Here is a 25,520-nt window from a genome sequence, read left to right on the forward strand (position 1 = left end):
TAAAAGTCATGGAAACATCTCATGGAATTCAAATAGTCCTAACATGGCTTGGAAATGATGTGGAAACATGCTCTGAATATGGATCTTTATTTTTTATTCACTCCATGGAGAATTAACACATTTCAAACGGATACGTTACGTGGAATTAAAATAGTCATAACGTGGCTTTAAAATGATGTGGAAACTAGTCAAGATGGATTTTGTTAATTCCATAAATAGAGTTCAAAATTTTTTAATACAGTGTGTATTTTTTTTAAATCAAACTACGGAATTGAATTGAAAGATCATACTGAAAGACGGACTTCGTAAAGTGGATTCAAAATGAGTTGGCATTTAGGATGTTTTAAATCATAGAAGCATGCAATGGAAATGAATTCAATGCAATTTAATGGAATTATTTTAATGCTCCATTTCTAAACATTGGACACAAATTGGAATATGGTATTAAAGTAATGAAAACGTGGAATCTATAGGAGGATTACATATGTTAAAATTATATTTAAAAAATCGGGGATAATTGAATTCAAACTATGGATTCTAATATCACACGTGAAATTAAAAGTCATGACATTTATCTATGTGAGGCAATTGAAAACATTGTCGTTAATGGGTGATGCCATTTTACGTCAAAATTAATAGAAACGTGAAATTGAATCAGAAGGAAAAATATAACGCAAAAACGTGACTGAACAATTGCAAAAAAAACCAACAATCAATAAACTCGAATTAATCTAACGATTTCCCATGATGTGATTGTCATCTTACTCCCACCCGGCAGGCGGCGAGAAATTTCTCCAAAAGTTAAGGGAAAGAAAGCACAGGAATCGAAGAAGAAAACCGCCATGCATGAAAAAAGTCTACGGAATTTGTGACCGGCGACCTTTCTCCGTTTGTGCTTCCGCCAGCTCTCAGCAAACTTTTCTTCGTTTGCGGGATTGAAGACAAACATCTCGACAAATCTCCGCGACTGCTTTCGGTGAGTTGACTTCGACGCTTTTTAGCACGTAAACTACCAAAACAAGTGACAGAGGGAGGCGACATTTTGGATTTTACGTATGTGGTTTTTTTTTTTGCAATCATATCACGTGACTCCCACTTCGCTAGCCCACCAAGCATTACCACACAATGACATTTGTTTTTTTTAAGGGGCCAGAAATCAATTTCATTTACTTATTTATATTTTGTTCAAAAACCTTTGGCTCAAAGATGGTCTGAAAACGTCTGCTACTAAATGAATGACGTACGTACCCAAGTCAACCATTAAGTATTCAATAAGACGAGAGATGAGCACTCGGTTGAATGTATAGACTTAAAATAAAACAAAATGACGTCTAAAATTACGATTTGGGGATTGAATGAGTTAAACACATCGCAGCTGTAAATGGGGATAGGCCGATAACCGTAAGGCTCCAATGTCTTTTTTGCGTAAAGGGCCAATTTATTGGAAAAAGCGCCATTTTAACACTGCAGTTGATTTGGAACAAGCCTTCCCTTTGAATTGAACACACGCGGAATGTTATTACCAAATAAATGTTAAATACAAATAAAGATCTTTATATAATGTATTTTTTCAATCCCTGGCACTGAATGAGGTAAATAATAAAACTTACTTCAGCAAGCAAGCAGTTACCCATATGTAAAGTAGGCGCAAAAGAAAAATTCCAAGGATTTTTGTTTGAAGATGATGAGACAAATTCGATTTTTTTCCACACACACACACACACACACACACACACACACACACTGCCTACGATCCAAAAAATGTGTTATCATTTTTTGAAATAGCATTGCAGCCCATGTTGAAATATGTTTGTCTATTTTCTGGGCCAGAACAATGTGTATGGTGGGCCGCAAATGGCCCGCGGGCCATAATTTGTTTTTCAAGTGCTGTCCGTTTAAGGACATTGCCAAAAATAGTGTCGTCTGAAGAGCCGCGCTAACACACATTTTCAATTTGGGGCATTTGACTGAACAAAAGGAGTTCGCGGATTGACCCTTGAGGGACGCCGCCCGTCACACTATTTCCATCAACTTCAAAGCTTCCGGCGGTCACAAAGTTACCGGTAACTCTCGAGGGACGCGCTCGTGGCCGCAATGCATGCCGGGATGCCCGGAAGGCGCATTACTCCTCGGGCGTCGTCGACGGGAGGCGCTCGCCGACGACGTCATCTTGAGCGTTGAGACTCGACGCCTGTTTCAAATGCTTTTTGCGGATCTGATCCGGGCTCTCCCGCTCTGCCATTGGCCAGCCGCTGTGACCGAAGATCAGCTGACGCAGTCAGGTCAGCAACCATTTTGCTTTTCTTTCTCTTCCCAGATGCTAACGCTTGTGCTGCCACGCGTGTCACGGCTCACGCCTGTGTCACGCGTCAGGCGCTACTGTCGCAACAGCTTACCCGTTCTCACGCTGTACACCAAGGTAACGCGTGCGAAAAGCCCCCCCCCCCCCTTTTTACTTGTCGTTCTGTTCGGTGGGGTCATACGTAAGAAACGTGCTAATGCTAACGGTTTAACGCTCCTGTTACGCTGCGGGTCAAACTGCTGACCCATTTGAAAATTATACTAAATGCTGGATGTAGTTTTTCAGTGCAGGACTTCGCTCGCCTATTGTCATTTGCTTTATATATATATATATATATATATATATATATATATATATATTTATTTATTTGGGATGGACAAAAACAAATCAATGAGACTGGTTAGGTATTACACACAAAAACATTTGCAAGATTATTGGAAAATTACACATGACGCCGGGTCAAATTGACCCAGGATGTTCGCACTGTTTCAGGGAAACAAACACAATGCACGGGTTTAAATGGAGTATTGCATTTGTTATTTTATGAGAGTGTTCCCACACACAAAAAAAAACAGATTTTGATACTTTGGGATAATTACACTAGACATCGGGTCAAATTGACCCGGGATGTTCTTACTATCCCAGGGGAACAAACACAATGCACGATATCAATTGAGTATCCTTGAGAAATGACCATAAGTCAAATCAAATTTGGGATTTGGATCATAAACATTTTGAACACGTTTGGGTGACTAAATAGGCCCCGGGTCAAAATGACCCAGAGACAAAATTGCTGTTTCTTGCAGACAAACATAACAGGAGGGTTAATACGCTTCAGGAACAGGATCATATTCATGTTGGGGGTGCGTTGTGCTGCTCCTTTCATGGTTGAAAACGTATGGCCAACGTTAGCACGGTGCCGTCGCCGATGTCGCTCATGCCGTTTTTGTTTTCAGGATCCGTGTCCTCTTTGCGACGAAGCCAAAGAAGCGTTGCGGCCCCTCAGGCACAAAGTGAGTGGTCGCAAACTCCTCTGAACGGACGAGCGAGCGGTCGCTGACGTTTGTCGCCCGCGCCAGTTTGTCCTGCGGCAAGTGGACATCTGCCGTCCGGAGAACCGAGCCTGGCGGGACAAGTACAAGTGGGACGTTCCCGTCTTCCACCTGAACGGCCGCTTTGTCATGAAGCACCGCGTGGACCTGCGCTCGTTGGAAAAATTGCTGGGCGACCCGTCGTCACGACCGCCCACCAATGACGAATAAACACGCCGGCCAGAAATCACCCGCGCCTCCTGTCTTTCCTGAGTCAAAGTCCGTTGGCGAGCTCATCAATTATTCGGGCCGGCCGGCGCGCCGAGTGTTTGCGCGTCGCCGCGGCGACGTCGGCAGGCCGGGCGGGCCGGCCCGTCGCAGCGGATGGCGTCTCGCGCCAAAGCGGCCGACGTTCAGCTGGCCTTGCGCGAGGCCAAAAATAAGATGCGAGGCCTCCGGCTGCAGCTACTCCGCCAGTAAGACTTTTCCGCCGTTGCCGTCGGTCGCTCGTTCCAGGCGTGTTAGCGTGTTGCTAACGTTAGCGGGGTTGCGCGCATCCAAAAATTCTCAAACGAGAGATAGAGCCGTCTTTGTTTCTCAAAGCCATTATTGCCTATTTTTGGACGGAAAATGCATTTGATTGTCATTTCACTCCTGTCCAGCAGGTGGTGACCAAGCCGCCTGAACAAGAAGAAAAAGTCCAATATGTTTCATTTGAATAAGAACAACAGTTTTTATTTACTTGATATTAATATTCAGTCAAAGAAAAAATAAGAGTTGAAAAAAAAAAACTAAATCAAAAAATGTAAGAAAAATAACATTTTAATATTAATTTTCATTATGACAAATTGTCGGTGTAAAAGAGAAAAACTAAATTTTGCTCAAGTTATAAATGGACTGTTTTTGTTTTTTTTTTTCCCCAAGGTCATTATTTCGTATATTGTGAAGGGAAACGCCATTTATTGACATTTCCCTCCTGTCCAGCAGGTGGCGGCCATTCTGCCCAAAAAGGGAAAAGAGCTCAGCAGCGGAAGAAAAAAATAGACATTAGAGACAATTATACCAATATGATTTATTAATTTTCAAAGAGCCCAATAACTAATTTTGAATTGTTATCAAGAGAAAATATTGGTGGAAAAATCTAAATAATTCTAAAATTTTGATGAAAACAAAATATTGGCTCAAGTAACAGTCAGACCGAGTTTTTTCACCAAGGTTTCGTCCAGCAGGTGGCGACCAAGCTGCACAGGAAATGTTGCGTAGAAGAAAAAAAAAACACTTTAATGAAAACATCTAAAACAGGGCCGTTCAAACCCGGTCCTGCATGTTTTTGACATTTCCGTCCTCCAACACACCTTATTTATAAAATAGAAATAACTACGATTTAAAATACTTGAGGGCTACGTCATTTCCCCTGGCTACGTAATAATATACCCGCTCGTCCCCGCTGATTCACAATGCATGTTTTTCTCTTCTTTTTCTCGCAGGAGTCCAGAGAGTTTCGAACAGTCCAGGTGGACGCCAGGAAAAGAACTCCGAGACTCTCTGGTGGACATGTACGCAGGTACAGCACGACCGCGTACGACCGCGTACGACCGCGTACTTAACACAAATGCAGCGCGCGAAGCGCGAGTGTGCAGCTGCGTGCGAGTTTGTCCACTGGGTGGCACTGTTTCGTTGAAAATAGAACCACTTCGGCCGACGGGTGCCTGCTGGACCCCTCCCTCCTCTTATGTCACTGATCAATCGCACCAACGTTAGTCAATCAAGAAATCGATATGTTGTCTTCTCGTCGTCGTGTTCTTTCTATGAGGCCAACGGTTAAGGATTTTATAGCCACCCGTCGTTCTATCGCTGTATATATCCATAGAAATGTATATTGGGGAGAATAATTGAATTCTCGACAATCTTCTTGTAAACATATCCGGTAGGTGGCTTGTCAATCGCCACACAAATCGATCAAAGCGCTCTGAGCGCACTCACTCTCACACACACACACACACACACACACGCACACACACACACGCGCGCGCACACACGCACACTAGATAAATGTAATGAAAAGGCTGAGAGTGAATTGGGGGGTCATGTGAAGCTTTTAATCTGAAGGGTGGGTGGTCCACCACACACACACACACACACACACACTTGTATTTGTTGTGTTGTAGAGAAGGCTGCCTCATATCTGTTTGGATGGACTCAATTGTTTCGGACTGCCTGTGTGTATTTTTGTGTGAGTGCGCACTTGTGCACAAAAGTGTACTTGTGCATCTTAACCTTTAGGTTTTGAGTACTTTCCATTTTCTCATCTTATGCCATTTGCTGTGTTAGCGCGTGTTTTTTATTTGTTTTGTTTGTGTGTGTGTGTGTGCATATATATATATATATATATATATATATATATATATATATATATATATATATATATATATATATATATAGCGTTGGATTCAATTTACAAGTGTGATTTCAACTACAAATGTGCGGCTTCCTAGTGCGTCAGCTTCTTTGTGTAACTTGTACTACGTTCATCTTTACCCCTGTGAAATATGTTTCTTTTTTCCTCCGTCAGCATACAAATCTAAGCCAGCAGATTTTTTTTTTAAATTGTCACCCAGTGTCATAGCACACTAATAGCACACTCATTAAAATCCTACTTACAATGGTTTTATATATATATATACACACACACACACGTGCACACACACTTTGAAGAAGTAAGTACATAAATGTGGACTCCGAATAGACATGTAAGTATGTTGAATGGAATAAATGAAATATATGCGTTGTAGTCAAGTGGCTCCGAAATGAGGTTGTGAGTACCCTTGGGGGTTGGTAAAGGCACTTCAGAGACTATATGAGATTTGATAAGGGCTTTCAGGGAATCTCATGTATTGCTTTTTAACACCATGAAAGGAACACGACTTTTGCTTTTCAAACTAAGAGCAAATAAAATGGAACATGAAGCAAGTTCGGGCTAAATTTGTGTAATGGTGACTTGTTATCAAAAAAAGTAAAACTTTTACCTTTTGAGTGAGACAGTTGACCCTCTCTTGGATCTCTTCTCCGATAGCCTTCACAGGAAGCTAAACGATTAGTGTCAGGGCACCGCACGAATCTAGCGTTTTTCTCGTATGTATTATGGGTGAATAAAATTCTTCCAGCGTGCTTTTGTATATAGAGTTTTTAGTGAATCTAGACTTTTGAGGTATCACTCATTCATTTTCAGTCTGAACTGCTATTTAATTCGCCAACAGGGGGCACTATCTATTAGGTTCAAGTAAGCTACAGCATTGAAATAAACAACAAACCAGAAGGAAGGCAAGTAGGGTTGTCTCGCGAGGAGAGCGGGCAAGAACTTGCACCTTCTCAGATCTCTTAACTGCTCATCTTGTCCGTTCCTCGTTTATTCATTTGCACCAGTTAAAAAGCCCTTGTTGCCCTCAGCAATTAGTTTGTGATCGTGGGGGGTGTAGGTGCGAGTCAGTGCCGTGATCTTCTTTTCCAGGAACACAAAGATTGACCCCACGCTGTTCCGCCCTCTGCGCCCGCCGTTGTTAGTAAAAAAAAAAGTAGTGTGAAATTTACGGTGAACAAATATCTTGGATTGTATGGTTAAACAAAAAAGGAAAAGTATGTCTTTGGCGCAGCTCTCTGTTTTTCGTTCTTTAGTTTTTATTTTTGTGCGGGTTACCTGGCTGAAAAATATATTCCACAGGAGGTACATGACTGAAAAAAACCCCGCACGGTTCCAGTAGACGTACGTGCGTTTGAGTCGCGCGGTGGCGGGCGACGGCCGATCAATAATCGGCGAGCGAGTCAGACAGAAGCGAACGTTCGCCGCGCGCGTTTATGGCGCGCCGGCTTCCGGCCGCCCCGTCGGTATGGAAATTCCGGGCGGCGGCTCGGCGGGAAAGATCAGAGCTGGATTGTGTTGGATTTGAGCGGAAGCTTATTTAATCAGCTTCACACCGTCATTAATATTCATGCAGTCAGCTGGAAAACACTGCAAACTTCCTGCGCCGCCGCCGCACAAAATCTATTAATCGAGCTTAAAAAATTAATGGACTTCAGTTTCTATATCGGCGGGAAGGGGGAGGCGGCGGGGGTGCCGGCGCCTCCTCATTGGCTGGCGGAGATTGGACCCCCGATTGGCCTTTGCCTTCCCCCTTTTTTCCGCACGTTTTCCCATCTTTGACGAGACTTCAAAGCGAGCGTGAAGCGTGAACGCTCATTTAGAAGGATTTAAACGTCCTTAGCCGGCCCGAGGAAACTGTTCACATTAATCACGGAGCCGCACGCGCCGCGCCGCGCCGCGCCGCGCCCACACTTTCAAAGTGACTTAAAAGTCCACAGCGCGCCCCCTCTCCCACTCCGGCTCCCCGTCAAAGTCGCCCATAAGGCCGCGCCGGCGGGCGCAAAGGTCAGAACCGGGAGCGCGGGCGAGACCGGAGACGCCAAGGCGGGACTGGCCCGAGGACTCGGACCAGAGCTGCCAGAATGAGACTTTGAACTCCGGTTCAAACTGAGAATTTGAGTCCGGGACGAGACGGAATTCAGACGGCGCGCTTTGAGCCGGCAAAAGACGACGAGACGGGACCCGACTGAGCAAACGGAATGAAACTTTCAACGAAATCAGATCAAAGTCGAGACCGAGACCAGGGAAAGGGCGAGGACCAAAGACCGGACCGCAGGCAGAATAAGACCAAATCCAAACGGGGCGAAAACCGCTGTGAGAACTCGGACCAGGTATGAGATGGCTTTAGACGGCGCACGTTGAGATAGGACCGGACCGAGGACCCGGACCGCGGACCGGGCCTCGAGCGGAATGAGACTTTGTACTAGGGACGAGATCGGGTCCAAACAGACAATTTAGGTCGGGGACGTGATCGGAGGGAGGATTTGGACCGGGTACGTTTGGGATAAAAGACTTTGATCTGAGACAAGATGACCAGACTGAGGACACGGACTAGACGGCACCTTGAACGTGGCCAAATAAGATCAGTACCGGACCAAGGCCTTGGATCAGAGACAAAACCGAGAGCGGATCGTCAACGGAGTGACGTTTGGATCCAGGGTAAAAACCAGGACCGGACCGGGGACTCTGACCAAAGGCGTGACTTGATAATAGTGCCGAGCGGCGTTGTGATTCCTGCTGGCTCCTCGATTCTTCTACCTTGTCAGATAACCCCGAGGCGAAGGAGGAACTGCGACAGCGACTCCCCTCCCCCGGCCGGCGTCCGCCGAGCCCCGTCCGCGGCTCCCCCTCGGACCGGCTTGAGGGTACGAAACCTTTGATCGGGACGTTTTCCGAATCTTTGTCCGTCCGCCTCCCGTTTTGTCCTCAGTCCCCCAGGGCCCGCCGGAGGCTTCCGCGCTCCCCCGCCCCAACGCGACAACCTTTTACCCGGCGCCCCCCGGAACGTCGGCGAGCGGCGCGGACACGGAGGCGGACCTCCGCCCCGGCGGACGCCTCCCGCCGGGTCCCGAGACCTGCCGGCGTGCTCCCGGTCCCTCGGCGGAAGGGCATGTTGTCAGCGGGTGAGCAAAGCCGAAGGCCGAGAGCCAAAAGGCTACTAGCGTGTCCGGCGCCGAGTTGGATGCTAAACAAGGTCTGGGGAGAGAGAGAGAGAGAGAGAGAGAGAGAGAGAGAGAGAGAGAGAGAGAGAAGGTCCCACCCGATCCGCAGAAAAACGCTGTCGCAATCAGCTCGACACGTCGCTCTCGAAAACGGCTGGCGGGCTTATTAGACGTTTGATTAAAGTTCCTCGGTGACCTATTAAACGGGAGATTTGATGAGCCCCAAATAGGACGCGTCGACGTTAGATTAGAAAGACTTGATATTAGAAAGACACAATTAGCACGGCGGCCACGTTATTTACTCGCTTTATTGCGGCGGCCTGACCTTTGAGGTGATATGAGAACAGCGATGCCGGCGCTATTATTGAAGCCGCCGCCGCCGCCTCGCCTCGCCTCGCCTCGCCTCGCCTCGCCTCGCCGGCGGGTCAAGCGCTAACGAGACGCCGGCAAACCGCTAAGCGCGCGCGGGCAGGCCGCGGGCTCCTTGAGCGACGTGAGCTCAGGCCGGCCGTTCTATACGTTGCCGCCGCTCCTTCCCCGCTTTCTTTTTCGGCTGAAAATTTGAGGCGACTGCAAACGGAGTCAAGAAAGTCTCTGAAAAGAGCAGCTCCGCTTTTGCCGTCAAGCAATCGCGATATGTGGACGTCGGCTTAGCGAGCGCCGCGGCAGCAGTTCCCTCCCGGGAAACGGTGTCCTCTTGTCCTCGTCGAGGGCGTCACTATTGGGTCGAGCGCTAGCAAGATGGCAGCAAAGCGAAGATGCTAACTGGCGGGCCACGGACTTGTTTGGCAATGAAATCCAGAGGGCAGCCGTCTTAGGTTGCCGCCTAACCCTAACCCTTTTTATCTTTTTTACGCGTACAAAAACCTACATGTATTTTACGTAACGGATGTATTTTGCGCTACAAAAATCCCTAAATCTGGAGTCTGGAAGACTCTCGACTTTTTGAATCGACCAATCAGAGTACGTCGATGTTTTCTATAGGGCCTTCGCCCTAAAATATCATTTAGAAAGAGAAAATTTGTCCAAGACTAACCGCTAACATTTGATTGACTTTTAAATGTATTAGAAAGCTTTTTTACTGACCAATTATTGTTGTTTATTTGTCTTGTTAGTCATCAAAACGTGACCCGAAAACCTGATATCGTTGTTGTCGGGCCCGATGCATCGTGGGTATCGGTGTCCTCTCACCCTTGCGGTCATCTGACTCGTTCTCGCCGTGTCGTCCAGCAGCGTTGAAGACGCCGCGATCGGTCAGACGGCGAGGCGCGGTCAAGCCCCGCCTCCGGACCAAGACAAGAAAGTGTCTCTGTTGCTCCGAGAGTTGGACGCACTGAGGGACGCCAACAAGAAGGTCAGAATTGTCTACGCAAATTTGTATCTTTTCAATTTGTTCAATTTTTTTCTTCAAACTTTTTTTTCAAAGTTCCTGCAACACCATACGCTCAGATGGTGAGAATACCGCACCAACGCGAGAGTAGCACGGCTGGTTGTTTTTATGGGCGGGTAAGGCCCCCTGGTGGCGGGTAAACCAGCAGGCGGTTCAAACTCAAAATCGATCGTTCCGTAGCGTCTTCCTCCGATCCCTTTGTTTACCTGGAGATTGCCCCCTGGTGGCTAGTTCATAAAAAAAGGCCACAGGGTTCAAAGCACGAAAAAAAGAATGGAATTAGGGTACGAATCCCCCCGAACAGACTTCTGAACGCCCGACTTGCGTTTCAGCTTCTGGAGCGGCTGATCCAGAAGGAGGAGGAGCTACAGAGCAAGGAGGCGGAGCTAATGGCCGACGCGAAGCAGGCCGAAGAGTGGCAGGCGCCTTCAGGTGAACGTCACAAGCGAGGCGGCCGCGCGGCCACGCGGGCCTCACCCCAGTCGTTCTCCCGCCGAAGAGTTCTTGGACGAGCTGCTGAGCGCTCGCAAGGACAGGGACGAGGCCATGATGTCACGGGTCCTGTTGGCCAATCGGGAGCGAGATGAGGCTTTAAGCCTCGTGGCCAGACTGCAGCAGGCTGCCAGGTAAACGCGCCCCCGAAATGAAGCCCCCGTATCATTTGCGTCCGTCGCTAGTGAATATTTTTGCGATGCCTTCTTCCGTGGGCCATCCCAGCCATGAACGGGACGGGATCTTGCCCGAAGGTTTTGACGGCCATTCAAAACAGACAAACGTCTCAAGCGAACGATATAAAAGGCGGGGGGTTGCTGCGGCGCTCGCCGACCTTCTCGAGACCCGTCGGCTAACCGGTCGGCTCGTCGTTTTCGAAATAAAAGCGGGCCGAGGCGAGGAGGCGGACCCGCCGCGGCTGGGTTTGAGACGGCGCGCTTTGGTCTCGGCCGGCCCGGGTGACCGCACCGCGACCGGAATGAGCGGGATCAGGGACAAGACCGGAGTGAGAGCTCGGTCCAGGCATCGGCGCGCTTTGCTCTGAGGCGACATGACAATATGGGACCGGACCGGGGACGCGGGCCTAGGACTAGGGACTAGTTTGGGCTCAGACTAAGAATTTGGATCGGGAACGAGAGCGACGAGAGAACCTGGATCAGGTATGAGACAGTTTCGGACCGCGTCGGGCCGACCGGATGGGACTGAGGACTGGGACCAAAGACCGGGTTCGGACGGAGAATTGCGACCGGGACAAGATGACGATGCGGGACCGGAGACGAGACCGCGACGGGAACGAGACCCGAGGGGGCGCGGCCCGAGAAGGGCGGATTTCGCATCGAAGTTGCCGCCGTCTTGGGCCTTCGAGTTCCAAACGAGAACAAATTCGAGCTGAATTCAAAAATCGAGTCCAAACAAAAGGTGTATTTGCCGCTTCGGTCTTCCAAATTGTTTATTTGCCGCGAGCGTGCGCCAATTCTTGTCGAAAAGGCGTGAAATGAGCCCTCGTCAGCCCAGGAGCTGCCAAATAGGCACGCAAACCTAATTAGGGATTAAGCCCCACCTCCCCCGCGCGCAAAATTCCCCCCAGCCCAGGATGAGGGGTGATTGATATGGCGGCCGCAATCCTTTTTATGAGGGAGCGAATATGGACGATCATGTTCCATCTGTCAGGGCTACGCGTGTGCGTGCGTGCGTGCGTGCGTGTGTGTGTGTATACAGTATCCGCCAGTGTGCGTGCGTGCGCGCGCGCGCCATTTGCCGATAACGCTGTGACGTCTAAGAAATTGTTGCTCCGAAATGCGCCGCGCAGAAACTTTCTTCGAAATGAAGACTCGGTTGCCGCTCGCACGCGTGATCCGAGTGACGGCGGCGGCTGTGCGCGCGCGCGAGCGAGCGAGCGAGCGTGAGGCGAGCTGCCGAGCTGTAAGCGCGGTGTTAGAGGAGCTTTATTGGAGGCGGCTGGTCTTTCATTACCTGCTGTTCCCCGCAGAGCGGCGCCGCGTCGGCCATCTTATTACAGTTTATTACAGCAAAACAGCGCCCAGCTCAATGAAGAACTTCCCTGGAGGAGGACGGCCCATCGCAATCTCAGCGCCGAGAACGTGCGCCAAAAGCGATAGGGCCTACGGAGGTCCTGCCAAAAGCCAGAAAAAAAACATAAGAACCACCGTCAACAGCCAAGAACCCAGACGGGTGAACACCGACCTGCAAGAATGAACAAGAAGCTGCAAGAACCTTGCTGGAAGAAGAATCGCCGGGTTCTACAAGAACCAACGCTGATAAATAGCATCCACCGCAACTGGACACAGACACTAAAGAAGCATACAACGAGAACCAAACAACAAGATCCAACTTACAGGAAGTGGCAAGAACCAAAAAAAAAACCCCAATAGCATTACCTACATTTCAGTGCAACCGAGCTCCGAGAAGATCCAAGAAAAAAACTATTATGAACCCCCCTAAAAGCTCCATAAACAATGGGAACCGTCCAGAAGCTACACAGACAACAAATATACAATAGCTATCAAGATCCGGGTAAATCCGGCAGGAAACGAGAACCTACAAAAACCTAGTAGAACCAGCTTCAAGATACCGGGAAGAACCCACAAAGACCTCATACAAATGTAGACGGCTATAGAGTTAAGAACCTCCAAGAAGGTCCAAGAACCGGCTAGAAGTGCCGCGCACAACAGGAACCAGCAAGAACCTAGGCAAACAAGAACCTTCAAGAACCGTCACGAGCTATCAAGATCCGGGACAATCCACCCGGAGCCAGCAATCAATAACCCACACGCACCCGCCAGACAGCACCTGACACACACAAAAAAAAAGCGCACGATGCGAAGAAGAACGGAGGGTCGGGCGGCCCGGTGCGCTTTGCCGTACCTCCGCGGGTCAGGGGGGCGTCGGGTCAGGACGTCACCGCGCCCCTTTGTTTTTGTCCAGGTGCGACGCGAGCGGCGGCCCTTCCCCGGGAGACGGCGACCCGGTAAGACTTTCCCTTCCTTCTCTCCTCCCGCGGGCACGCCCGAGGACGCCCGAGGACGCCCGAGGACGCCGGCCTCCCCCGCAGGAAGCCGAGGAGCTGGTGCGCCGCCTCTGCCGGGCGGCCTCGGCGCGGGAGGTGTCGGACCTGGGCCGGGCCCTGCTGGAGAGCCTGCGCCGGGCCTGGCGCCGCCGCCGCGCCCTCGCCGCGCAGGAGATGAAGGCCGTCATGGAGCAGCGGGACGCCGCGCTGGCCCAGGTGGGCCCGTACACACACACACACACACACACACACACACACACACATTTGAAACTATACGCGCGTGTGTATATATGGAAAAATGTGGTGAAAAGTAGGTGCGGGGAGCAAAGCGCGAACCATGAGTCTCGGAGGAGTTAAGCCGGCGGCTAAGCGGCGCCGGCGCCGGCGCGCCGCCATCTTTTAACAGCCCGCCCCTCCGGGTTAACTCCAGCCTCCACAGTAACATGTTAAGGCGGCGCCCGTCCCGCGCCTTGGCCTAATCCCCGGCAGGCGAACGGGCGGGCGAGCGAGCGGAGGACGGGAGAGAGCGCACTCCACGCTGGAGGGTGGCTCTCTCGCCCCCCCCCGCCCCCGCCCCCCGCCGCTCGTCCCTCGCTCCCTCTCCTCATCTCTCAGGGATTAGCGCTCGCCGCTGCCGGGACTTGTGGGAAATATTAGAAAAGGGGGCGGGGGAGCGGGCGGCGGCGCCTTTATTGAGCTAATACGGGCTCATTACAAGCTTATTAAATGTGTGCAGCTGCCGCCGGGTTGCCGGTTCCATTCCCCGCCGCTTCGCCCGCCCCCCAAAAGCTCGGCCGTCCGTAAACCGCGCAGATTGTGACATCGCCTGTATTTACGCGCAGAGACGCTTTCCCGAAACCTTCTTTTGAACTCGTTCAACGCCGGGCACGTATTTTCACCTTTTTTCTTTTTTTTAATAAAATCCCAGATATTTAAGTCTTGAATCGACACGCGAGGACATTAATTTCCAGACGATTAAGAAATGAATCGATACTTAAGTATCTGAGATCCAATGTCCAGACTCTAAAAAAAAAAAGAAAACGTGAAAATACATCCCTGGCATTGAATGACTTCATTTATGACTCATTTGCCAGGAAATTGCGCCACTAATTCCAACGTGCAAATGTACAAAAGTTTACAAAATCAGAGCATGCAACGTTTTGAAATAAATCACAATAGCTCAATTCAACAATATATTGCTTCATCTACCAATTGTTTTGCTCTCAATTTGAAAAGATTCTTCAAAAGCGATCAATGAACATATGAACTATTTTGAACTGAATGAATCGATTATTTGGTGACTAAACTTGAAGGTAAAAGAGTCGTCGATGGCTTCAGTACCTGATTCATTTTATGGCGGCCAGTTTTAGCCCAGGGGTTTCAAACCTGAAATGTTTAGTGATTAATAATAATGTGAATATAATTTTTATGAATAGTGATGTTGTACTTTTATGTTTGATTTTGGACAGTATTTAAAATGAATCCTAAACCTGAAGTTGTTGTTTCTCTATACTGTATATAAAATTTGAAACAACAATTTCAAGTTTCTGATTTTAAAACAAATCCTGATATTGAATATCTTGACGTAAAAAGGCGTCTTTGGAATTAGGTCACGTGACCTAACCCTTTCCACAAACGGGTGAGCTTCAAGGCGTCCCTAACGCGCGCTTCCTCTCCGACTTGTCTGCAGTGTCGACGCCTGCGACAGGAAGTGGCGCGAGAGAGAGAGCGCGGGCCGAGCGAGGTACCCGCCCGTCGTCGTCTTCGTCGTCGTCTGCATTTTTGGTTTTGTTTTTTTTTTGTTTGCTCAGTTTTGGCCGGAGCGCTCGGCTCTTAGCCTTCCGTCTGTTTGCCGCCGCCGAAAAAGATGTCACGTCGTTATTAATGTAGCGCTCGCAAGCTCCTAAAGAGGGTCCGAGTCCGGGGGGGGGGATTAGCGTTTTTAATTTCGCAGCTGACGTTTCCGGAGCAGCCAAAAATGTGCCTTTGTCGCGCTCCCCCATCAAACGTTTGTCCCCATCTTCACTTCTCCAGCGACGGAGGCGGAGTCCCGCCCGTCGTATATGTAGCATTTTCCGTCGGGATGTCGTGTGCCGTGCCTACCGTATGAAAGCTCGATCTTCATTTGTCGCTTTGGATCGCAAGTATGCGACGCATGTATGGCAACACTGCCATCCGCTGGTCACCGTCATCACAGCGCTCAATTGGCTTGATATTAGATAAGCGCCAGTCAAGGGTGTCAGCTACCCTCCCTCCATAAAAACGACCAGAATTGGATTACTTAGCAGTTTCGTGCCTTCTGGAGAATTTTGAACCGGGAAGTCAAAGGGTCTGAAAGCCCGCCTATCAGCGTGCGCCTGCCGCGCCCCCGCCATCACGCCGTTTCAAAGCCCACCGCCGCGACCAAACAACAACAACTACAACTTCCAATAGTGGCGGCTTCTGGGCCGACAGCACAGCGGTTGTGGCTAAAGCCCGACTGGGCGTTAAAGGTCGGCTCGCCGCCGCGCCCCCGACCTCGTTTACATAGGGGCCCGATTAATGAGCGCCTCGTCGTTTGAAGACGCTCGTCCCGCTCTGCTGGAGAAGGCGCACGCCGACCCTCCGTTTCCTTCCTCTTCATGGCGGGGGGGGGCATCTCTGTCATCCCGACTGGGGGCCGCCTCTTGGCTTCCTGTCCCGAATGCCCGCCGTCCGCCGGCGCGAGGGAAATGAGATGAAAGAGGAATGGAGACGGGGAGACGGCCGATCGGAAGCCAAGAAAGAAGACGGGGAAACGGGGAACCGCAAGTCAGGGATAGGTCAAAGCATCCTAGGAAAGGGGGAACCCGAGACTACGGACCGCGAAACGACACTAGGGGATGGAGAATTCAAAGCTGGGAGAGAGCAAAGCGGGCTCGGGGACGCGGAATTAGAAGCCGGGAGAGAGACGGGGAAACGGGGAACCGCAAGATGGGGAATGGCTCATACCGTCCTAGGAAACGGGGAACCAGAGACCTCGGAACATGAACGGAGGAAGCGGGGAACTGCGAGTTAAGAAATAGGGAATGACGGCAGGAAAGGAGGAGCGCAAGTCCGACCTCCTCCAAAAACACGACAGCCGTCCACAGAGCGTTGTGTCCTGTGCTCAGGTCGCCGTGGCTCCTTTCTTCCTGTGCTTTCTCTTTCGTCGTTCAGTTGCTGAAGAAATGCTTTGGAATACAACAAGAGTAAATACGGGATGGATCACTTACGCCGTGTTCATTTATGCTAGCGGTCAGGAAAGCCCCAAGACGCGGGTTGGGAATGATCCCAAAGTTTGCGCCCTTTCAGCCATACGCCGGCGCCCGCCGCAACTAAATCGCTTGCAAAACATCATTATTCGCACGGACCGGAGCTCGGGGGCCTCCGTCCTGCGCCCTTCCGCCCTTCCGCCCTTCGGCTTCAAATTTAGGCCGTACGTACCGTCTGTAGACCCGGACAGACGACCGGCGGGGAAAGAAAAAAAAACACTAGGAAGCTGGGGGAGCAAGCAATTAGCAAAATGATTAGCAAGCCGCGCGCGTGTGTATTGAAAGCGCAATGTTGCGGATGTAAAAGTCAAACGCCGGCTCCGCGGCAGGCATCCGTAATGAGCGCCTTAATCGAGCCAGATCCACTTGTTGATCTTTCCGGAAGCCTCGTGGCCGCCGTTTGCCGAGCGGCGCCGTTTAGCGCTTTGCGCCCCCCCCCCCCCTTCCCGCGCGCAAAATTCAAGTCGGCAAACGCGGCTCTGCGATGGGTCGCTTCCCAGGAAGAGTTCGTCAAACCCCGGCGGGAGGAGGAGAGCGGGCGGCCGGGGGCGGAGCTCGAGTCGCCGATGGCCGAGGACGCGCCCCTTCAGGCTCAGCTGCGGCGGCTCGCCGCCGACAAAGGGAACGTGGAGGCGGAGCTTCTGCGCTGCCGGGAGGCGGAGCGAGACGCCAGCGAGAGGGTCCGCAGGTAAGGTCTCGACAAGAAAAAACACCCGGAGGAAGAGCAAACTAAATAATACTGCCACCAAATTGCGGCGGTTTATATCAGAGAGAATTCACGCCATATCGATGTTATTTACCGCCGTCGGCGGTCACGCCGCATCACGGCGACGTCCGGACGCACGCGCTCCGTAGTTAGTGGCGTCACCCGCCTCCGATGCCACGCCCGCCGCGGGATACCGATTGAGTTGGCTACCGCGTCACCGACGGCGCACGTGACATCATTGATATTCTTTGGCGGCGCGTCCGAGGCAAAGTAATCCGTGCGGCGGCGGGGGGGGGGCCGGCGGTGACTTCCCGTCCCCTCAGGCTGAAGATGAAGGGATGAGATGGTGATGAAAACAGATTAAGTCGTCCGGGCTCAAACCCGAGGCTTTCCGTCTCTAATTTGGCTGCCGGCGGGGGGCGGGGGGCAGGGGGGGGGGGGGGGCGCGAAAGGAGACGGCTCGCCGAATAGAGAGCGCTGTTTGCTCGGGGGGGGGGGGGGGGGGGGGGGGGGGGCGCCGCTGATGGAATCTTCTCCCCGTTCCAACTTTGACCGACTCTCGCCGCCCTTTGCGCAACACGACTATATTTAGCATTAATACATTTATACCGTTTTACGATCCCGATTATAATTCTATATATTATAGTAAAACTAAAAATGACAAAATGAAACATAAAATATACATATATTTTTTTTAAAAATATGCTTATAATTACATATATATAAGAATAAAAAAGTACATCTGTAATTATGTTTACAATTATTTAATTACACGTTATACATATATATATATATATATTCTAATGATATATACTTCTTTATTATGTATGTATAAAATGTAATAATACAATCTAAGATGAGTAGAACGTGATTGTGCGCCTTGCGTTTCAGGTTGGAGCGTCTGGTGGAAGTTTTGCGGAAAAAAGTGGGCACAGGAAGCGTGCGCGCCGTGGTCTGATGAGGCCGCGTCATCTTTTGTTACCGCGGCGATGGACCTGAGCATCAGGTGACTTTGCTTTTAATTGTCTCCATAAAATTCAATTTGGATTGTGAAGGAGAAGGAAAAAAATCTTATTAGGGGTAGTCCCCCCCCCCCCCCCCCCGCCCCCCAATTGCGCGGTCTCCGTGGCGACGGCGGCCCGCTCGCGCTCAACTTGGGTGTCCCCGCGCCAGTAATCCCGCTGCGCCCCTAATCTGCTCGTTGACAACAAAGAGCGCCTTTCTTCACTCGCGCTTCTGACGCGGCGCCACCTGCGTGCGCCAAACGCCGCGTTTGACCATGGCTCACGAGTTCAAAATTGGACCGGTGGCTTTTTTCCTTCGCCCCTCTAGGTGGCGCTCTCGATTCCCAAATAAAGGCCAGTGCATCTCCAACCCCGGTTTTGGCCGACCTTTAACGGAAAGGGGAGGCAGCTGAAATTTGGCCCGGACGGTGACAAGGTGTTCAACGCGGCGTGACTTGGCCGAAACGCGGCGAGGGTGACGTCCGCCGGCCGGCGCTCCAAATTCCGAACCGGGGTTCCGGCCGGAAAAAAAGATGCTTCCTTTCGCCGCGGCTATCTATCCCATCCAAATGGAAGACCGCTAACCTGCTGACCGGCTTTTTGCTTTTTTTCTCCCCGACTCGCTCCGTTCAAACGATTAGCTTATTAGCTTGCCCCCAAAAAACAAAACATGGCGCAGATGGAAAGAGAATCTACCAGTGCGCGCTAAGAAAGTGGGGGGGGGGCGGATCCCCTAAAGGCCAGCATATGGCCGGAGCAAAACTTTGAAGGAGCCCAAGGGGGGGACATGGGGGGGTGGAATGAATGATGCGCACTAAGGAAACAATGGCGCCTTTGTCGAGGATGACCCCCCCCCCCCTTCAAAATAAAAGAGCACTTGTTGGCGTTAGCGCACAAACTGCCAACGGAAGCTCGTGGGGCTGGAAGCTCCATTCCTCCAAAGCAAAGCCCCCCCCCCCCCCTTCCGTAAAAGGCCCAATCCCTTCCGAGACCGAAAGAAAACCAAAAAAGTCCTGGCACTCACGGCGGCGCGCCATAGGATGATTGGAGTTGCTTTGTTCGCCCTGTTTGTTGCCTTGTTTAGCTCGTTTTACTTGTATGTTTTGAATTGAGCTTTGGCGCTCAAAACAGTCCCTGAAAGGGGTCCGTATTTTCAACTTGTTTGCAAACCTCATACATTTTTAGGTGTTTCGTGGATTGTTGATAACGGCTCAAAGTTGATGTGATCCGACTGAAAATGGGATTTTACTATCATGATAATATAGAAATAAAGAAATAATATTGACGAATAAGTAGTTAGAAATCTCCAAAGTTGTTTTCCACACAGCCGATTGGTTGCATATGAATGACATCATACGTGGAGCTTTCAAGTTTTATTTTGAAAAGAATAAGTTAAAACATGCCACAAAGACACACAAAAACTGCTTGAATTTCTCATCTTCCCTTCTTCCTGTCATGCACGTTTGCGTCAGCGGCAGAGGTCGCGACCCCCGACCATCGTTTGTCCTTCGACGTGGGGGGGGGGGGGGTGTGCGCGCCTTTTGCCGTCTCCTTTCGTGCCGCCGCAAATTTTCTCCCAATTTTTGCCCGCCGCCTTTCCGTTTGAAAAATCTGGGCAACTTTTCGAGTGCTGCGCAGCTTTTTTTGTCCCTTTGCCGCGGTGGTGCGGTACAAAAAGCGGCAAAGGAATTGGCGAAACGGGCAAGAAAAACTTGCTTCCCCAAAAGTTTTTTTCTTTTGCCTTTTTGAGTGCCGCTTCCCCGCACCTTTTTTTTTGCTTGTTTTCTCAGGGGGTTTTTTTGGATTTTGGATTTTTGGGTTTCCCGCTCCCCCCCCCCGCCTGTTTTCTTGGCCTTTCCAGAATTTTTTTGCGTGCCACTTCCGCGCCTATTTTGTCCTTCTTTTCCCTGATTTTTTTCCGTTTCCACCTTTCCCGCCTCTTTTCTTGGCCTTTTTCCCAGATTTCTTTTGCCTTTTTTGTGCCGCGTCGCCACTGTTTACCCCACTTTTTTTTTTCGTCCCTTCGCCGCTCCGGAAGAAAAGGCAGGAAATTGCGCCACCGGCAAAACCGGCGAGAAAAAGTTATGCATGCCTACTTTCCCAAATGTTTGCAATTTTGCTATTTGTCGTTGCGCGACTCCGGCCTCCCCCGCCCGTTTTCCGGGCCTCTCCCCGACCGGCGGCCCCGCGCCAACGGAAGACAGTCGTTTACCGGCCGCGGGAAACTCTGAGGCCCCAAGGGGGGCGCGGGGCGCTTTCGGGTCCCCCCCCCCCCCCCCCGCCCTAGGAGGTGTTGAGCAGCGCCCTGGCGCAGGCCCCCTGGTAGTAGGGCGCCTCCGGCGGATAGGCGGAGCACTGCAGGGCGTCGTAGGCCCTCAGGTCCAGTTTGTGGTGCTCGGGGGCCGACATGAGACTGCTGATGGAGAAGGGGTGCTCGAAGGCGTAGCGGGCGTCGGCCTTGAGCGGGGGCGGGCGGCCGGCCCCCTCGGGGGACGGGGCCCGGGCGCCCTCGGCGGCGGCGGCGGCGGCGCCCTCGGCCTTGCGCCGGCACTTGAAGCGCTTCTGGCGCCGCAGGTAGCAGCCGTTCTCGAACATGTTCCCCGAGTCGGGGTGCAGCGTCCAGTAGGAGCCCTTGCCGGGCTTGTCGGGCGAGCGGGACACCTTGACGAAGCAGTCGTTGAAGGAGAGCGAGTGCCGGATGGAGTTCTGCCAGCGCTGCTGGTTGTTGCGGTAGAAGGGGAAGAGCTCCATGATCCACTGGTAGATCTCGCTGAGGGTCAGCATTTTGCCCGGCGCCTGCTGGATGGCCATGGTGATGAGCGAGATGTAGGAGTAGGGCGGCTTGGCGTGCGGGTAGCCGCGGCGCGCCGGCTTGCACTCGCGGCCTCGGTCGGGGCCCGGGGGGGCGCGGTACTGGGCCCCGGGGCTGACGGGGCCGTACGGGTGCTGATGCTGCTGCTGCTGCTGCTGCTGATGCTGCTGCTGATGCTGATGCTGATGCTGATGGTGAAGCTGCGCCGCCGCCGGCTGGCCGGCGCTCCCGCACGGGCTGGCCGCCAGGCAGGGCGCGGCCATCCCCGACACGGGGGCGGGGCTTACGCCGGGCCCGCCGTACGCCATGTTGAAGGAGGCGGACGCGCCTCCGGCCGCCACGTAGCCCATCCCCAGCCCCATGGGGGAGTACACCTGCGCGACAACAAAGTGGTGGCCGCCTCCCCGACAAAGTTTCCCGCCTCGCTTGTTTTGGGGGGGTTTTCATTTTCGGGAGGAAAACAAAAATGAAAAGAAAGCCTTACTATCCGCGGTGGCATGCTCCTTTTTCTCTTTGAGCCTGACCTTTGACGGTTTCGGGAGAGCTCATTTTGGATGATACGCGGTCACTCTTTGAAGCCTTACTATACATGCTTCTTATGTTTTCCCTTTCATGTGCTTTAATGGCTAATAAAAATCCTACTACACATGGTCTTTTTTTCAGCCATGTATCCATTTTTTAAAGCCTTACTGTATAGGAGGCTTGCTATACATTCTTATTTTTGGTGTACAAATAAAATAGCCTAACTATACAAGGTTGTTTGTTCTTCTTTTTCCATAAAGGCCTCATTTTCATGCCCTGCGTTGTCTTTGCTTAAAAAAATGCCTTACTATGTGTTGTTTTTTTTTCCATGCTCTACTGTACATCCACCCATCCATACGTTTTCTAAAGCCGGGTCGTTTTTCGAAAAATAAGCCTTACTAACTGTCATTTAATGCCAAAAAAGTCTCACTATAGACTGTCGTTTCTTTCAAAAAAAAAACATTATAGACTGTGTGTGTGTTTTTTAAAGCCTTACTATACACTGTTGTTTTTTTTGCGTCATTAAAAACTGTCATTAAAAAACTCTTATTATCAACTGTCGTTCTTTTGCGGGAAAAAACCGTACTATTGACTGACTTTTTTTTTTTTTAAAAAAAGCCTTAGTATAGACTTTCTTTTGTGGAAAAAAAAGCCTTACTATCACTGTGGGTTTTTTTCCCCCAAAAAAGCCTGACTTATAGACTGTCTTTCTCTGAAGAAAAACGTCTTCCTTTCAAGTGTGGTGTTTTTTGCAAAAACAATGTCATTTTTCACGATAAAAAGCCTTACTAAACAAGGGCGTTTTTTTTCAATAAAAAAAGCTTTACATATTTTTTTTTAATTTATTTTCGCCGAAAAGCCTTCCTGTATGTTGTCGGGGGTTTTTTTTGTTTGTTTGTTTGTTTTTTTTTACAAAAAAAGCCTTGTCGTCATTGTCCTTTTTTTTACCAAAAGACAAAGCCAAAATAAGACCAGAAAAAGGAAAAGCCAACAACTAAAAGCAAGAGCGTAAAATCAAAGGAAGTAGGGTTTGGAGTTTCGGTGTGGAATTTTGTTTTCCGTGTGGATTTGGGAAGCAAACGGGAAGGCTCGGCCTTTCAAACGTTTGCAGTCGGCGAAAAGGCTGTGAAAGGTTTTTGGTCGGGCGCCCCCGTGCGGTGGTGCGCTCGCCAACTTTTTGCCGCGCGCCTTGATTTTGGTCCTTCAAATTTGTTTCTGTAATGTTTTTTTCCCTTCAAATTTGTTTCCGCGTTTGCTCCCAAACTTTTGCTGCTGTGGTTGTTGTCACTTCCACCGGTGATGCTTTTTTTTCAAAGATTCAATGCGCACGAGAGCACCCGGTGAAATGGTTCCTCGTCCGCCTCCGGAGCGGACCACATTCCAAACGGAACAAATACGCATCACATATTTTTGCTATTATTGAAGGAAGCTGGATTGGGACTTTTTCCATTTTTTTGTCGATCGTCCAAGTGCTTTCATTTGGCGAGGCCTTGATTTTTCTGCGCGCGCTTTTTCTCTTTGGATTTGATCCGAGCTGCATTTGGACTCAAGCGTTCCGTCGCTGTTCATTTGGATTATTATTATCATTATTATCATTATTATTATTACTATCATTATTATTATTATTGTTTTAATTGGGCGTTTTCTGAACTGGAGCGTACGTGCCGATTAAAAGGAGAATCCGGTTTTTCATTGATACGGTTTCGCGTGCAGGAAAAAAAAAGAAAAGAAAAGAGTCGAGCGTGCGCGTCAAATGACTTTTTTGCTTTTCGGCGGTGGTGCAAATGACGTTTTGTAAATGATTCCAAGCACTTTGGACGTCCTTTTTCGGTTTGAACTCGTCGGCATTTGAAAAGTGATTTCGTTGGCTAAAACATTTCAAGCGCGCGTGCTCTTTCTAATGTCCCAAACAGCGCAATTAGGAGTCTTCTTTTATTCTTATTACATGCCTTATCATTTATGACAAGCGAGTGCTTATGTTCTTTGTTTTTATGATGATCACATATTACCGGTTGGAATATTACATTGACACCAATCGATAAAAACGAAACTAAAGTTAAATATCATATATTTATATCATATATTTTTGACACCAATCGATAAAAACGAAAGTAAAGTTAAAAAAAACCAATTTGAATTGAAAAGATCTTTCATATATTTTATTCTTCTTTCATTGTCAATATATATTTTATAAATCAAATGTATTTCATTCCTAATGTTTGTTTTTGCGATGATCATTTTGGTTATAATATTTGAGAGCAATTGCGCGTGATGAAAACCAAACTAAAGTTTCAAATTCGAAGCGAAATGACTTTTTATGACGATTCTTTTATCGTTACATATCTTATAAATCCCATATATTTACTTTTGATATGTTCTGAAGAGGGTCCTATTTTTGGTTTTGTAACATTATTTGCGCAGTGTAGAAAAAACAAATTTGAATAGAAAACGGTTGATTATATTTTCACTATTATAGAGTATATATATATATAAATTGATGGAATATATCAGTATATAAATGTTGTTTATCATGATTACATTTTTGAAATGATGATCGCTTGGAACGTTTAACTGCGAAACGTTTTTAAAAAATATAAGGAAAGGAATTTGAAGGGAAGCAATGCTGCTTTGTGGGTGCCGCCTCACCTCGTCGCCGTAGAAGCAAGTCCAGTCCGGAGCCTCCTGACCTTCCATCTTGACCGAGCCCAGCATCTCCCGAGCAAAGGCGGACGGGGACGAGGTCGAGCGCGAGGACGAGGTCGAGGACCGGGACGAGGTCGAGGACCGGGACGAGGACGGGGTCGAGGACGAGGTCGAGGTCGAGGTCGAGGTCGAGGACGAGGACGAGGACTCAGGCGGGCCCGCTCCCGCTCCCGCTCCCGCTGCCGCTCCCGCTCCCGGTCCCGCGGCTGGTCCCGGCCCGACTGCAGGGCTGGAGTCCAGATGAGGTAGAAGAAGAAGAAGAAGAGGAGAAACTCCTGGTGACGGAGATGAAGAAGGTCCAGCCCTCCTCTTCCTCCTCCACTTGCCTCCCATCATCATCATCATCATCATCATCATCATCGTGGGACAAACGCGTTTCATTCAAAAGAACATCATCATTCATTAGTTCATCATTCGCAAGAAAGATATTACAAGGCCTACATTTGTGCTTTTGGGGGAAGAAGCCCAAAAAACACAAGGTCCTATTTCGCTATCACACAAAAACAATTCATCTGAAAAACGTCGAAATCAGTTGAATTTTCTTTCGACATCAATAACGTCAACTATTTACCGTAGCTTATTTATACTGCATGTGTATTGTTTGACAAAAAACCCAACGTTTTTTATGAAAAAGTCAAAAAAAAAAGTTTTCTTTACACACGGTTTGCCCGATTCAATGTTCTCATTTTATTTGGTCACAACAAAATCACCTGAATTTTTTTCACGTCTATTGAAAAAAAATATGGATGTGATCGCGATGCCTTCATTAGGTTGGCCAGATGCAATGTGACTTTTTTCATGATTGAACAAAAATACAAACAGTAACGGTTTCTTTGAACAACTGCTGAACAAATAGATGACTTGACTCCATTTCATTTTCGACAAATGTCACAATAAAATCATCCGAATCCAACTCTCGTTTTTTGGAACATTTTTTGTTGATTTGGAGTCAGTCGCGGACGAACTCATTTTTTTTTACGGCATTTTCCCCGATTAGCGTTTTGTCGGCGAAACTTACGATGGCGTCATTCCCGCGGTGTCTGGAGACCACGCCCCTCTCACTGATCGCTTGAGGACCTGACACCGCGGGCGAGCTGATTGACAATAAGAAACAAAAGTGTTACGTTCAATTTACTCGGTTTGACTTTTGTCAAGCGGTTACACGAAATATCGGCATTT

At 49.5% G+C, this 25,520-nt stretch overlaps 2 protein-coding genes and 1 long non-coding RNA gene across 5 annotated transcripts; 1 reads left to right on the forward strand and 2 right to left on the reverse strand.

Moving 5' to 3' along the window:
* The first annotated feature begins 785 nt into the window (after positions 1 to 785).
* On the forward strand, positions 786 to 21,870 carry mipol1 (mirror-image polydactyly 1). 3 transcript variants are annotated; one of them, XM_088432383.1, is made up of 15 exons: positions 786 to 976; positions 2,318 to 2,419; positions 3,259 to 3,315; positions 3,382 to 3,533; positions 4,824 to 4,897; positions 8,518 to 8,616; positions 8,682 to 8,874; positions 10,144 to 10,267; positions 10,636 to 10,735; positions 10,803 to 10,929; positions 13,241 to 13,538; positions 15,013 to 15,066; positions 17,095 to 17,282; positions 18,192 to 18,306; positions 18,633 to 21,870. In XM_088432383.1, the coding sequence occupies exons 2-14, from the start codon at positions 2,318 to 2,320 to the stop codon at positions 18,256 to 18,258; spliced, it is 1,635 nt and encodes a 544-aa protein (XP_088288509.1). In that variant the 5' UTR covers positions 786 to 976; the 3' UTR covers positions 18,259 to 18,306; positions 18,633 to 21,870. The 3 variants fall into 3 exon arrangements, with proteins under 3 accessions (XP_088288509.1, XP_088288508.1, XP_088288507.1); XM_088432382.1 differs by lacking the exons at positions 786 to 976; positions 2,318 to 2,419; positions 3,259 to 3,315; positions 3,382 to 3,533; positions 4,824 to 4,897 and adding an exon at positions 5,768 to 8,410 and having other exon boundaries at positions 10,147 to 10,267; XM_088432381.1 differs by lacking the exons at positions 786 to 976; positions 2,318 to 2,419; positions 3,259 to 3,315; positions 3,382 to 3,533; positions 4,824 to 4,897 and adding an exon at positions 5,769 to 8,410.
* Positions 12,139 to 13,090, reverse strand: LOC148412366 (uncharacterized). The gene is made up of 3 exons (XR_015867709.1): positions 12,698 to 13,090; positions 12,500 to 12,606; positions 12,139 to 12,428 (listed from the first exon to the last, which is right to left on the reverse strand). It is a non-coding gene; the product is annotated as an uncharacterized LOC148412366 (long non-coding RNA).
* foxa1 (forkhead box A1) lies at positions 19,663 to 25,401 on the reverse strand. Its single transcript, XM_088432384.1, has 2 exons — positions 24,285 to 25,401; positions 19,663 to 21,490 (listed from the first exon to the last, which is right to left on the reverse strand). Exons 1-2 carry the CDS (start codon positions 24,720 to 24,722, stop codon positions 20,588 to 20,590), a joined length of 1,341 nt encoding a protein of 446 aa, XP_088288510.1. The 5' UTR covers positions 24,723 to 25,401; the 3' UTR covers positions 19,663 to 20,587.
* Between the last annotated feature and the right edge of the window lie 119 nt (positions 25,402 to 25,520).

The sequence above is a fragment of the Hippichthys cyanospilos genome, chromosome 14 (assembly GCF_059441005.1).
Source record: "Hippichthys cyanospilos isolate Australia breed blue-spotted pipefish chromosome 14, RoL_Hcya_1.0, whole genome shotgun sequence".
In the NCBI taxonomy this organism is placed as follows: domain Eukaryota; kingdom Metazoa; phylum Chordata; class Actinopteri; order Syngnathiformes; family Syngnathidae; genus Hippichthys; species Hippichthys cyanospilos.

Excerpts from the sequence above, each read along its gene's own strand:
- mipol1 (XM_088432383.1), top strand. The coding sequence starts at position 2,318 with ATGCTAACGCTTGTGCTGCCACGCGTGTCACGGCTCACGCCTGTGTCA. Across the intron at positions 2,420-3,258 it reads TTCTCACGCTGTACACCAAG|GATCCGTGTCCTCTTTGCGA; the intron begins GTAACGCGTGCG and ends TTTTGTTTTCAG. Across the intron at positions 4,898-8,517 it reads TCTGGTGGACATGTACGCAG|ATAACCCCGAGGCGAAGGAG; the intron begins GTACAGCACGAC and ends CTACCTTGTCAG.
- foxa1 (XM_088432384.1), bottom strand. The coding sequence starts at position 24,722 with ATGAAACGCGTTTGTCCCACGATGATGATGATGATGATGATGATGATG. Across the intron at positions 21,491-24,284 it reads CTTGCTTCTACGGCGACGAG|GTGTACTCCCCCATGGGGCT; the intron begins GTGAGGCGGCAC and ends GTTGTCGCGCAG.